The following is a 15,643-nucleotide window of genomic DNA, read 5'->3' as shown; positions in this document are numbered from 1 at the left end:
ATGCTCTCTCCTACGTGCAAGCGAAGCTACCTCAGTAGTACCCTTTAGTGTGTCACGGGCTATAAGTGGATGACGTTGCATTCCTATGTACTAGGTAGACCCTCACCAATCGAGATAAGTTCACGATCAGGAATTGTACCAAGACTAGTCACCCCACGCAGCCATAACTGACCCTAGATGTGGCTCAAGGACCATAACCGACCCTAGGCTAAGGCTCAATGACCAATCATATATAACCCTTTTTCACATCACATCATATTCAAATATCAATTAGGGGACATAAAAGAGTTATTTAGCCTCTTAACATGCTTCTAGGAGACAATAACGGACAATAAGTCTCATTCATTGCTTCATTGCTCCAGCCGTAGAACAGCTTCTTTTTGGCCATCCCTTCAAAAACATCCAAAGTTCGTTTGGAATGTGCAGTCAAAAGTGTTTTTTGTGGGTTACCTAGTCAGAAAGAACCATACAAACTTCAATGTCACAAGTCCAAATTTTAGCAAAAACTGGGAGGTCAGTTCTTTTGAAGCCTCAAGTTGGCAGTTCACCATTAGTGAAACACCGTTTTGTGTCTTTTTACATAACCTGCATCTTGTCAGTTACGCTGTTTTTCTGTCATCGACACGAACACTTGGCTAATGTGTTTGTTTGAACGTGTTAGATACTTGGACACTCTACTTATTCGACACTCATCTTACACTTATTAGCACCCCACATGTGTTTGACAATAGTTAAACATGTCACTCTATAAACATGGAAGTTTTGCCTTGATGTTAGTGTTTGTCCAAACCACTGCATGCACGTTAGCTAATTTAGTAAATGATTATAGGTTTATAACTAAATGAATACATCTCCATTAGTATAAGGCCTTTAGGGGAAGCCCAAAGTAAAGTCACGAGGACTTCTACTCAAAGTGAATAATATCATACCATTGTAGAGGTTCGTAATTTCTAAGATGCTGGTCATCGACACCATTATTTAGCTTCACTAGTCGCATGTTTGAGGGTTATTATTTCGATTTACCTCGTCTTTTTTTTTTTTTTAATTTTCTCTTCGATTTACCACCACTTCCCTTTGCATAAGCCACAATAGTGCTCGGGTCCATATTATCCATGTAGTAATGGTTCAATCATGTATTAGAAGCAAGATCGAGGTAAACGTACAAATTGGTCATATAGCTTGCTCGACTTAGAACTCCAAATGTCATCAATTTTACGTCCAAAGTCATAGATGGTGCAACATTACATTGTAATTTTTATTGTCTCATCATGTTGTGGGCTAAGCCCTTTTTAGAAATCAAAGTTTTGATATTGTCTGTACACATAAAAAATGAATTGGCCACAACCATTTTGTACCCTATAGATGGCATTGTTATTAAAATATGTATAGTCTTATGGCTTTGGCTTTTGTGAACCGTACTTATCCTATACTTGTGGGAATTTTGTCATCACTCATCCTTACAATATTAGGTCACCATCATAAATTAGTATCAATAACTTGCCATACCATCGAACTATATAATAAAAAAAAAAATTTACTCGAGTATATTAGATCAGATCAATTTCGAAAGTTAGTTCATGCGTCCATAAATTCCTTCAAAATATCAACTCGAGGTAGGTTTTTTCCTCGATTATTAAAAGTGGGTTAAATTCTCCACAAGTTTTTACAAATATAACGTAGATTTTATAGCAAATTAATTTCAACTCAATAATCGATCTTATAACATTTTCATACGATTGACCTTTATTTATCAAACTGTTTCAAACATGTACAATTTAAAAAGATGGGAAACTTAGGAAACGTTTTATTAAATTCAACTTATATCCAATGAAAATTTAAAGTCGTCTATTATAATATTTTTGACGAGAAAAAAATAGTACAAAGAACTCTAAGCGTTCATGAAAGGGTAAGATAGGAGGCATAAAATATAGTTTATGTCTCCAACAAGGTTGCAAGTTTATGTAGAAAAAGGATGATACAAAGTTGACCTTATAAAAAGTAAGAGGTTATCATCCTAATCATCCCAAGCTGTGTTGGATTAAGAAGGTTGATATTATATTTGGAGCCAAATGAGGTCAGCCAAAGCATAATAATATTAAATTATTGTGCATTGGGAGTTTGATTGAAGAATTAGAATTGGAGAAAGTAGGGGACAATAACTTCACCCATATTGGTACTTCATTGACTTGGAATATACAATATAGGATGGAGTTGATATTAACATCATTATTTTCGACATCATAAAATGCTGATTTGACACGATGTGACCAAGAATATATAAATCATATTGTATTGTTTATTATATCTACAAATTTTTTAGTGTTATCCATGGTCAAATTAGTATATATGTTTAATAATTTTGAAGGATATTAGGAATTGAATCTTAATAAAATTACAAATAAAAATTTAATGACGTAATTAAATTTTTTAAAAATGTCTTACCTATGAACTAAATATAATAGATATATAAACATCTCATTTAGAGAGAAAAAAAAAGAAAGAAGATAATTTAATCGTTACTTAGTCATTATCCAATTGGGAGTAAATCTGAATTACATGTTTGAAATAAATAAATAGAGGTTTTAGGAGCTACCATTTTACTTTTACTCAAAAATAAAATTTGAATAAACATCTAACCCGAACCAACCCAATTCAAAAAATTTGTGGTTGGGTTAGGTCGGGTTTATTATTTAACCAAAGTTGTTTAGATTGAAAAAAAAATTACCAATTAGATTAGGTTTAAAAAATGTTCCACTTCAACTCAACCTATTAACACTCCTTATTTAGAGATTGGGTTTAAAAAATGTTCCACCTCGACTCAACTCAACCCACGATCATTCATAGTTTAGAGGTTAAGTTTAAAAAATGTTTCAACTCGAATAACTCAACCCATGAACACTCCGGTTGGTGGAAAATAAATTTTTAAAGAGAAGTCAGGTTTATATATATATAAAAAGTATTACTAAAAATAAAATAAAATAAAAATAGTCAACAAGTGGGTGGATATTCTAATTTCATTTTGTTTTCTTGTATTTTACTTATTTCTCAATTTTAGAATATATATAACTACAAGCACATTTAAATAAATAATTTCAAGTCTAGAAATAGAAAATATATATGTATTTTCATTTCAAATTTCACAAAAACTATAGAATTTAGATTCTTATTGTATCTCTATCTTTTCAAATATCATTCTCAAGAGAAATTTAATCATTTTTCAATTATTTGAAAATAATTGGGATCAAAGAGATGCATAATGAGCATTGATTGTAATGATAATTCTATTATATGTTGCTCGAGTTTCAAGTACGGATACTATTTTAATTTTTTCTCTTAATTATTTGATATGTTATAATTTAGTTTTTAGAATTTAAGTCTATATTTTATTTTGATATTGTTAATCAATATTGATCAGAATTGTGAGGCTCGTCAAGTCAAGGTCAAGGAAAAATTCGAGCGTATCTTTGATGATGATTAAGGATTTTTACTCGATCAAAGTCAAACATAGTTTGAGTCTCATCAAATTAGGTCAAACCCTAGTTGGCTTCGAGTTTATAAAAGTCGAACTTGGGTCGGCTTCCCCTCACATAGAAATCCCTAGTTGCCTCCAACTCGGTCCTTAGGGCTTGGTGCATTCCTTTTCCTCGATTTCTTTCTCGTGTTTTTCTCTTTTGTTTCTGTCGCATTGTACCATCAAGCCCTGACGAAAATTAATATATCAGTTTTTTCTTTTAAGTTTGAACTTCTAAGATTTAGTGACGGACTTAGAAGTTGAATATCAAAATGATGAAGAAGAGAAAAAAGCTAAGAAAAATTCTAGAAGAAAGATACCTGGGAGGTAAGATTTTTGAGTTTTTATCTTGATTTTTCCTAAGATCTATAAAATTTAGGAAGAGTTAGGTTCTCATATTTTAGTATGCCGTTCTCGAGGGGATTTTGCAAAATTTTTCATACAGAAACTCAAAGGAGAATCGAATCGAAGTTGGAGTTCTAGTGATTGTCAAGAACGATAAGTTATGTATTTTGGACCAATTTTGAATGCAGTTATTTCTCATCATAGTTACCCAAACACTAAGAAAATAATTTTGTTAGAAACATGGATTAAAACACTACAATTTTGGTGAAGAAACCAAATTGATTCGAGTTACATAGAATAAGATACAAAAATCCAACGAAAATGGAAAAGAATCGAAAAACTAATTGAATCTGAAAAATTGAATGGGCAGACGAAAGGGGAACATGTGTTAGATGGCGGAGTAGCAAGCGCGTCTAGCCATGTAGAAGACACAGGTTGTAGAGGGACTAGAGCCACGTGTTCTATGCTTAGTGAGGACACGTCACGAAGATCCAACCCGACTCGTTTGTCCAGGACCGTGATCAAAGCTGCACGCCTATGATCTCACCCAACCAACTTGAACCAACCCAATACAAAAGCGCCATCCATGCATGCCATATGTCGCACAGGGAGCATGTGTCTCCTTCCCAGACACACGTTTGTACTTGTGCATGAGCTTGTGCGTGGAAACCTTCCAATCGCGCATAGGAGTGAGTGAGTTCCCTCTTTTTTATCCGTTCAACCTCTATTCAAATGTTTTTCCTCCCGATTTCGATGCTAACATTATTATGACTTGAATTAGGACCTATCATAGAAATTTTAGGAAATTTAGAGCTTCTAACATGAGGAAAAACTAGCTTGGAGAGGCATGCGTCATCCAAGTAATTAGCTATTTGAACTTTTTTCAAGCAAGCGAACGTGCAAGCATTCAAGCATTTCTTACCATAGGTGGATAGAAAAGCATAATTAGGACTTTAAGTTGAGTATTTTTGGGCTAGAATACATGTATGTTAAGGAAATTTATGAAAATGCCCCAAGGATGAAAATCTATGATGCATGTCTATTTTAATGTTTTCATTGCGGTAGTACGAGGGATGGGATATTGTGAAATGCGTTATAGGCGATTGATAGATGACATCTCCTTATTGAGCTTGTATGAATGCATGATATAGTTTGTTTAGCTCTAGGTGGTTGATTGTGTGTTCTCCCTATAGAGCGTGTATATCTTCACAAAGCTAGAACTAGGGTGCTAGAGCCAGATTGGTTAGACGATGATCTAAGTCAGGATGCCTCCAGTAGACTAAGAATTTTTTAATCATGAGCAGCTAGAGGGTAAAGTACCTTGGAGTTGAAAGTCCTCGTTAAACCACCTACTGCCATAGGAACCTGGTAGACCTCCTCAGTACCTAGAGAAGACCAAGGTGAAGATTAGAATGTGTTTTGTACTTTTGGTGATTGATATAAACATCTCCATAATAGGCATGCACGAGTGAACCAAGTTAACATTACGACGCAATATCTAAAGCAATTTACATGTGGACCTAGATTAGTATGTTTCTAGTAGACCATGTACTCTATGATCATAACCTCTGTGCAACCAAAAATTGAATTATTCTAGAGGAGCTAATCTTGTGAGTCCTAGAAACGTGAGATGAGATTTAAACCGTCTAGATGCTCCTGAGAACCTAGAACTTCCAGGGAAAAGACAACTAAGGAAACTTAACATGACCAGAAGTATTGTGACGATATCACTAGAGTATCCACCTCTTATCTCCTCTAGCACACCCTTAGCGCACACCCTACATAACAGTTAAAGTACAGGTACCATCGAGATAGGCCTAGGTCAAACAATATAGCATGTCAAGATCATCCAAGTGCCACTATCATTTGTGGAAATGTCTAGGGGTCTCCAAAATAAGAGAATAAGACCTCTACACTGTATACTTATTCTGAGAGGGGACAAAGTACCATGCATATAACCTAGTAGTTGATGGACACATATGGTCACTCCCCTTAGTTTCAGAGTGACTCTACGGCCCAATGTGGAAGGGTTGCCAACTAACCTTTCATAGATGATAATGATGTTCAGATTAACTAAATGTCATAATATCCTAATAGATTTTATGAGGTGGCGCCTCAATCCAATATATGGAATGTTCACGCTATGCATGTTGTTTAGGTCTAATAGAAAGATAGTCCACCCCAGAGATGAGATTTGTTACCCAATAGACCCATAATGCAAAAAAATGGGTGAACCACCACCTTCGAACCTAGAGTGGATGTTTGAACATCTAGAGAACACCTTTAAACTTTGAGGCCTCACCAAATGCTCAGATAGTAGTAGAGATACCTACTACAACGAGAACCTACAAGAATGCATATTGAGTATTTTCATACTCACCCCTCCCCCCTTTTTTCAGTACTGTCGGTAGAGGTGGAGAGCGTTTTAGAGCTTTGCTATCATAAATGGTGTGTTCTAAAGTATCCATCCATCTTTGTATTTTAAGTTCTTTATTTTTTGTTATGTAATTGTATCTCAAACCGGATTTTCCATTTGTACATACATTTCTGTAATCGAATTTCAGTATTTAATCAGGAGGATGTTTGTTCTAATTTGATTTAAAATTTATTGTATTCTTTATATTTTAATTAATTTATTTTTTATATTTATCTTTTTAGGCAAGATTCAAAATTTAAATCCATAAGTTTGAGTCGTGATATTCACCTAGTTATTAAGATATAATATTTGGATAATATATTATAATAATTAATTATGAAATATATTTCCATTATTGTAATCAGTTAATAGTTAAGGGTCAGTAGTATAGTTTTTGGATTTTGAAATTTAAGTTTACCAGAGATATTTATCTTTATGAGTTTCTTTGTTTATTAAAGAAGAATTGTTAACGTCAAGCAAAGTTTGGAGACGGTGGAAAATTATGTTTTTGTTTTAGAATTTGATTATGAATTATGAAATATAAAAAAGGTTGGTAAAGAAATTGTGAGAAAACGAATATAATCTTTAAAAATACTACATAATAACTCTAAAGAAATGAGAAATGACCTTGGAGATGTTAAAATAATAATAATAATAATAATAATAATAATAATTCATAAATAAATAACTAAAAAATAATTACTTAAAAATAAAAAATAAAATAAAATTTACCCACCTCTCTCCACTAGCCTCTCATCCCAACCGCACAATATAACAGTTGGCACAAAAACACACAAAAATGTCAAATTAGAGAAAAAGAAAGGTTAGATCAGAGAAAAAGTAAAATGGCTTTTCAAAGCAAATATGATGTAGATTTAGTTGAGAGATTTTGGTCTGTAATTATGCTAAAATCCTATCTAAAGTTTCCCTTTTCAGTTAGGGTTATAAAAAATTAATTTAAGATCAAATTTTTCTTTCATATTTTATGTATCCGGTAATCAATCCCATATCCAATTAATTAGATTTTTGTTAGCATTTTAAGTTATAGGAAATAAGGTTAGAACTAATAAAACTTTGTTAGCATTTTTTAAGTTATAAGGTTAGAATCAATAAAATTTTAGTTGGGAGATCTATAAATATGTAAGATCTAGCCAAACAATGATTAAAATTGCCTGAGTAATATCTATTTTAGAGAGAGAGGAAGGAAGATTAATGAAAGATTTGTTGAACAGAATTTAAAAATAAAATCGAAATATCAGACGACAATAAACTCCATTAATTTTGTCCAGTAGCAATACATTCCCTACCACAGTAATAATAGAAAATAAGAAATTTAGTGAAAATAGCATTATATATATACATATAACATTTCAAGACTTTTAACCATGGATAAGGTAGATTAGAGATAATTTTATAGAGTTTAAACTTGAAACTCATGGACTCACATAGGTTGACTTGAATTTCAAAGGACGGAATCAAACTTTCATTAAGGATATATTCGTGACAATAACTTAAGTTAACTACGTAAGTGACCTTACTATTGGCATGGTTATATTTGATGTTGACACGTGCCCCGTGGTTCTGCATGTGTCATATATATTGATATATGTGAATTGTAGGATAATAATTACAGTACAATGTATTTAATGATATGTTTGAGATAGGATACGAGAATGATGCACAAAATGAAATGTAACAGTAGGAGTAAGATACGTTCATGAGAAGTTAAGGTTAGGTTACATACCGAAGTGCTATGGATATAAGAGATTGATAAAAGAATACAGTTAGGTTATGGGTAGAAAGGGACAAGTGTGTGATAAATTGATAGAACAATAGCGTTAGAATACGTTCCTGTGATGATATGATTATGATACGATATGTGAATGACGGATATATACATCTTGTCATATGATATGAAATATATTATGGTACGAGATATGTGATAAATTGACATGTTTATGATATGATATATTGTGATGCGATATGTTATGGTATGATATGTATATGATGAAATGTTATGTATCCTAAATTGTGTGTATATAGCATGATATGAATGACATGAAATCACGATAAATGGCATGGAACATAACTCCATTAGAATTATGTATGATATGAGAACTGAAGAATGAGAAACGATGTGATATGAATGATGAACGATATGTGAAATGATATGAAAAACGATATGATAAGTACAGAATGCTAGCGGGGTTGTATTAAATGATAATGAAAATGGAAAAATGTTGGGACCTCATGCATTATGTGTGCTCATGCATTGGGGGATACCCCTATTCCATCACGAAGGTACGGACGCGTACATCCACTAGGCAGGCGAAGGATCATTATGTTTTACATAATAGTGTCATAGGAAAAATAGATTGATATGATAAGTCCCGTCATAGCATTTTGCATGTTCTTGTTGTATAACCCCCAAGAGTGGGGTCAGTTACTGAGTATTTCTTAAAATACTCAAGTCACGTGCTACTTCTATTTCAGGGTAAGGCAAAGCATTCCTGTACGGCTGACGATAGCATCGCAACTCGAGACCATGACTCATGCATAGAATATTCGTATTCATTTTGTTAGACTTAGGCTAGAATAGGATGTTTTAATTTAAATGTTTATTTATTTTATTTAGTATTTTGTTGTGTCGTTTTAAAGGTGTTTTGACTGACGCCTTGGATATGTCATCGCAACTCGAGACCAATTGAATATAGACGGGCCTTGACCGACTAATATTGAAAAATGATAAAAAGAAGAACTTTTTCCATCACATAGTTTTTGATATATTTTTGATATACACTAATAATAATAATAAAACCAAAAATATTAATTCTAATTAATATATTTCTTTGGATAAGAACAAAAAAAAAAATTATGATATCCTAAGAAAAGTAAGAAAAGTGAAGAGTAACACCAGAGAGTTTGAAAACTAATATTTTTTTTTAAAAAAATTGATCAATTGTTTGAGGGTAATTTATGTTGTCCATTTGTTCTAAAATGGTGGGATGTACACTATCTAGTATAGAAATTTAAGGAAGGAATTATGTTCAACAAAACTAGCCCCATCATTTAAGTAAAACTAATTGTTGGCTCTACCTTAAACCACATACAAATTTAGTAAGAATTGTCATTTTTGTGTTTGTATATAAAAGAGTTCGAGTTGGTGGAGGCATTCATATCAATTCTTATGGAAATTTGACCCAAAGAAAATAAGGCATAGTAGAAGGGAAAAGTGAACTAAAAAGGATGGGATTGATATCAAAGTTTATGGCATTAATACCATTGCTATTATTGTTGGTGTCTAATGGTCAGTCCGATGCTACGGCGGTGTTTTCGATGTTACGAAATTTGGTGCCAAACTTAATGCTGATATTATTCAAGTAGGTGTACATTTGTTTAAGTTGATAAACTAAATTTTCATTTTGTACAAAATATTTTTCTTAAATGAAATGGTTGAATTCACAAGATTTAGCAGATGCATGGAAGGAAGCATGTGCATCAGATTCCTCCAAGTAAAGTATTGGTTCCAAAAGGAACTTATCAACTAGGTGCATCTAGGCTCAAAGGTCCATGTAAAAGTCCTATTGAGCTTCTAGTTGAAGGAACATTACAATCTTCTCCTACCAACACGGAAGAAGATGGGTTGCTTGTCATGGAATATGTCGATCATTTGACATTGTCTGGTACTGGAGTTTTCGATAGCCAAGAAAAAATTGGTTGGGAAAAGAATGATTGTCACCTAAAGAAAATATGCAAAAAGCTTCTTAGGGTAAATTCTCATACTAATTTAATGGTAAAAGAACTTATAATTTGGGTTAGCATTATGTTTTAACATAGGAGTGCTTTTATTTGTTTGTTTAGAATGAGTCAAATTTGAAGTTCAATTTCATCACAAATTCAATAGCGAAGGATATAATTTCATTGGATAGTAAGAATTTTCATATTAATATTTTGGCCGGCAAGAATCTTACCTTCGATCACCTGACAATTACTGCACCATGCCATAGTCCCAACACTGATGAAATTCACTTGGGTGATTTAGAAGAAGTTAGCATTCTCAATACCGTAATCGCAACGGGAGATGATTGTATATCTATAGAATACACTAACAAAAAAATAACTATTAGTGATGTTACTTGCAGACCGTGACATGACATTAGCATAGGCAGCTCAGACAAGTATAAAACTGAAAAAGAAGTGGTAGGAGTTACAGTGAAGAAATGCAAATTAATAAGTACTACAAATGGTGTCAGGATCAAAACATGGCCAGATTCTGCCCTCTCGTATCCAATCTCTGACATGCATTTTGAAGATATTGTTCATGGAATCAATGCAACCGAAAGGTATGTATTAAAATCGAACTTCGCTGGTTTGCACCAACTAATTATCTTTTGAACAAATATTTATTAATGTTTATTTTGAATATTTAGATTCCATCAACAATTAAGATTAGATTAGCAAAGTAACCTAATGTTTTATTTTCAACCTTGAGGTTCCATCAACAATTAAGATTAGCAAAGTTAATTAATGTTTTATTTTGAACATTCACGTTCCATCAACCATTAAGATTAACAAAGTTAATTAATGTTTTATTTTGAACATTCACGTTCCATCAACAATTAAAATTAATAAAGTTAGGCCCCTGCTCCTCTTGTTGTAGTCAAATTTGTTTACCATAAAAGTAATCCATTACCTCACTTATAGTGGTAAAGAAGGGTCAATTGTGTCTGAGTGTGCAAATGACAAACCGACCATTTCTGAAAAGCAAAACCCTCCCATATGTGCTAAACCGGCGCCAATTGAGACCATTCCATCAACTGATCGTAATCATTGAATAATTGAGACCGCTCCATCAACTGATTGAATTTCAAACCATTCTTCCTAACATTTTTATTTTAACTTTCAAAACTCCTAAAATAAGCCAGCTTGATTTACAACATGCCACAATGTTGGGCATGTTTTCAATAATTGATATTTAGCTTTCAAAATTTCTAAAATAAGCCAGCTTGGTTTACAACCTCCCACAATATTGGACAATGTTTTCAATAATTGTATTTTTTTACATTAAGGAGAAATAATACTTCTGAGTATAACAATTTTATTTTCTACTATAATAAAGTAGCTATCACATATATGTCATAATTGTTGAATTAATGATTTTATTTAAAATTATTACTTAAAACTAAATTGCATAATTTGATAGGTTGAGTTATGTATGGAAAAATGCTTTTCAACCGAACTTCAAATAGTAATACTTGAAAAGTTAGGAGAGGATTGATTAGGTGCAACTGGTTCGAGAAAACCGACTATATTTTCTTTTTCAACTATAACAATATGCTATTAAATGTATGAAATATAAACTTAATATGTTAAAACAATATACATAAATCAAACTTTTTTTTTTCTCAACTCTAACAATATGCTATTAAATGTATGAACTATAAACATAATATGAAACTATGTTAAAACCATACAAAAACTAAACTCATCCTGATATGAAGTATATGTGAAACAATTTATGAGATTCATAATGTACATATTTGAATAAATATGATTTTTTGTTAAAAAAAAAAAAAGATACATATGATAAAAATACCAAAAAATTAGAAATTATAAATAATAAATATAAGAAGGTTGGCATTCAGAAAGTTGAGGGTTGGACTCCAATTACTCAGTCACAACAATTATTTCGTTTCATCTCACTTAAGCCGTTCGAAATCGATCAGAGAATACATTTTTTTTTATGGCTCCAGTTCAGCTTCTTAACTCTCTTGGCTATTCCACCTCGGATTTGATATTTTAGACCCTTTTGAGGCTGATTGAACCAATGCAGGTTTGATTTTTTTTTTTTTTTTTTTAACACTCTCAAGGTCGACTGATTTGATTTGAGTCGAATACGTTTGGACCATTTCCTACCATATTTTACTTTCCCACAAGTGTTTGACACTTTGGACAGGTAGTTTAAGCTTCCATTAAGGGAGATTGGGCTTATTGTTGTATGAATGATACGTCCTATTTTATAATTGTATGTCATGTACTATGTTACCAATTGTGCCCTAAAGTGTGTGACGTGTTTCCTTTCTTCCAGCACAACCTGTTTGTGGCTATGAGTAAAAATTGCATCTCCTTTTATGAATTCAATGCGAAACCCAAATGGACACACTAACATCACTATCAACCTAGTAGGATTAGTCTATAAACAATAGATCTTATAATAATCATTCAATATATGGACGATATTCAATTATCAAATTCTTGAGCCTACCATATTAAATGCTATACAAAAAGTTCATAAGTTCAACTCGTATCCCATCAAACTCTAAAAGTCGTCAAATAGATGAAACAACTCTAAGAGTTCATGAAAGGGTATAGTAAGCAATATAAGGTAAATATTTGTCTCTACACATCAAGCAAAGAAATTGGGAAGTGTTAAAAATATAATCATTGTTCGTGTTAAAAAAAATGGTACCAATTAGTCCTAATAAAAGCGGATATACTAATTAGATTGTGGGTCATTCTATCATCATAGTTGGGTAGAATTGAGTACTTGAATATGACATTTCTCCAAAAATTTTGGATGAAACTGTCATAATATAGTTACTAGGAAAGTAATTTTACATTCCGTGTTCCTGTCTCCTGCCCTAATCCCCATCTCACCACTTCCTTTTCTCTCGGTTAAAATTTGAATTTTTAGAAATTATGTTGAACATTAAGAAATATTTTTTAATTTATTAAGATATTTTTCACATAAATTTTATTGAAAAATAAAAATTATCCCTAAAAAAAATTATTTGAAAGGAATATATTTCTTTTAAAATATACATAAAAATGGAGAAAAATCATTATAGGGATAGGGACGACGATAATTTCTTTACTAGAAATTCCTACCCTAATCCCGATTTTCATAAATGAAAATTTTCGCAACAATGGAGAATGAAATAGGAGGCAGGGATGAGGAAGACGATAATTTAAATAGGAAGTAGGGATGGGGACAACAATAATTCTCCATCTCTGCCTCATCCTGTAAACATCTTTAATGGTTGGTTCTAAATAACTCCAATATACAAATTTGAAAATCGGCATACTTTCTTGTAACCCTAATCGATAATTTTGTCGTAATTTGGTACGAAATTAGGTTAGAGTAGGGTAAAGAAGATTTGGAAAAGCATAAGATTTGACTTGGAATATGCAAAATTAGAGTTGAAAATGTGTTAACAATCAATTGGGTTGTAGGAGAAAATAAAATAGTAATTGATCCCAATGGTCAGAGGTTTTATTTATTGTATTTCATTTATTTATTTCAATAAAAACGTTCATATGTGCAACCATCAAGTTGTCAATATATTGGTTGACCTTGTGATGACGTGACCCAATTTAATAGGGAGATGGGAAACCCTAAAATGAGTAGTCGACAAGCTTAACTTCTTTCACTACAATTCTTTAATTGTGTCTCGTGGAGAATACTTTGCTTTTTTTTTATTTCTAGTTAATTTAATCTTACTACATACCGGGACTAAATTATAATTTAATTTTATTATTATTATTTAACGATATTGGTCTCGTAGAATATTTCTTAAATTATAAGGTCAGTTCTTAGATTTTTAGGGTAGTAAAAAAGTATTTATGTGATACTCGAGTAAATGAGAAATACATGAATAATATGAGACCATATTCAAATGAGATCGATTTTGAGAATAGGATGACTTAAAGAAAATAGTAGTTATTGCATATGTCAACAAATTGCACTTTCCTTTTCCGTGGCTCAATCATAAGATGTTCAGTGTGTTCTGCTTTGAGTAATTTTGTGTTGGGTGACCTAGAAATTTTCCTATAAACATTTTGCGGGGGATGCAGTAGTAGAATATCGCGGACATCGCGGACATATACGAATTCTAAATCCTGATATGATTCTTGGACATGAATCTAATAGATGAGCTTATATTTTTAATTTTGGGTCTCTTTAAGAACTTTTTAATAACTCTTTGATCTATTGGACAAAGAAAAAATATTGCTAGCAAATATCGTCATCAAACTCACGATTTTAAAACATGTCAACTAGGGAGAGGTTTCCACATTTTTATAAGAAAGGTAGATTCGTTCTCTTTTCCAACCAATGCGAGATCTCACAATCTACTTGTTGGGGGTTAGCGTCCTCTGACACACCGTCGTATCTAGCTTTGATACCATTTGTAATAATTGAAACACACTAGCAAATATTGTTCACTTTAGCACATTACGTATTAACATCAGCCTCACAGTTTTAAAATGTGTATGCAAGGGAGAAGTTTCCACGTCCTTATAAAAAATGTAAATTCATTCCCCCTCCCAACCAACGTAAGATCTCACAATCTACCTCTCTATCACACACTCTAGTGTCTGACTCTGATACCAACCTAGGTTTCGACGGTAATATTCTATTTTTATTCGCATCACTATATTTGCACATACATCAAAATGCTATGAAAATTAAAGTATAAAGTCTAGAATGAACTATAATCTTATTAAAATCAAAATTAAATAGGAAACAAATGTCAGAGATTAAAAATGGTTGAAAATAAAATTGTCACATTTTAATACATTATACTATTTGGCTTCTAGATGGTGAAAAATTGTAAAGCCAAAGTTCAAACGTTGAGTTGGCAGTTAGCAAACTTATAATATTTTTGTACCCTTCACCTCTTCCTATGCTCCTTCATCCTTTGGGATATACGATGGGTCCTTTAAGTTTTCAAACCCCAAGATGCGGCGAACTGGATATTCCCTTCTCCTCAACTCTTCACTTTATTACCCACAAATCTTACGCCATTATAAATAGGTGAGGTGATGAGCATCTTCCCATTCCAACATTGGGTGCTTGTTTGGTGTATTGATACTCACAAAGGAAAGAGAGGAGTTGAATTGAGTAGCGAAGATGAGCGGCGTTGAGGGGTCTCCAGGGAGCTCGATGCATGGGGTGACAGGGAGAGAGCAAACCTTTGCGTTCTCCGTGGCATCCCCAATTGTCCCAACGGATACAACAGCTAAATTTGCATTACCAGTGGACTCCGAGCACAAGGCCAAGGTGTTCAAGCTCTTCTCCTTCGCCAACCCCCACATGAGAACCTTCCACCTTTCTTGGATTTCCTTCTTCACTTGCTTCGTCTCCACCTTCGCCGCCGCCCCTCTTGTCCCCATCATCCGTGATAACCTCAACCTCACCAAAGTCGACATTGGCAACGCCGGCGTCACCTCCGTCTCCGGCAGCATCTTCTCTCGTCTTGTCATGGGCGCCGTCTGCGACCTTCTCGGCCCTCGCTACGGCTGCGCCTTTCTCATCATGCTCTCCGCCCCCACCGTCTTCTGCATGTCCTTCGTCTCCGACGCCGCTGGCT

The 15,643-nt window shown here is 33.1% G+C and overlaps 1 protein-coding gene and 1 pseudogene across 1 annotated transcript in view; both read left to right on the top strand.

Moving 5' to 3' along the window:
* Nucleotides 1-9,269: 9,269 nt before the first annotated feature.
* LOC111464783 lies at nucleotides 9,270-11,106 on the top strand (annotated as a pseudogene).
* A 3,994-nt stretch (nucleotides 11,107-15,100) lies between these two features.
* The window catches only part of LOC111464782 (high affinity nitrate transporter 2.4-like), a 1,799-nt gene continuing 1,256 nt past the window's right edge, over nucleotides 15,101-15,643 (top strand). The window contains exon 1 of the mRNA XM_023109014.1: nucleotides 15,101-15,640. Coding sequence (XP_022964782.1) covers nucleotides 15,184-15,640 — 457 coding nt within the window. The 5' untranslated portion in view covers nucleotides 15,101-15,183. The remainder of the gene's footprint in view (nucleotides 15,641-15,643) is intronic.

Source organism: Cucurbita moschata, unplaced genomic scaffold (genome assembly GCF_002738365.1).
Source record: "Cucurbita moschata cultivar Rifu unplaced genomic scaffold, Cmos_1.0 Cmo_Scf00031, whole genome shotgun sequence".
NCBI classification, from domain to species: Eukaryota; Viridiplantae; Streptophyta; class Magnoliopsida; order Cucurbitales; family Cucurbitaceae; genus Cucurbita; species Cucurbita moschata.
This window is presented reverse-complemented; position numbering and strand designations above follow the sequence as displayed.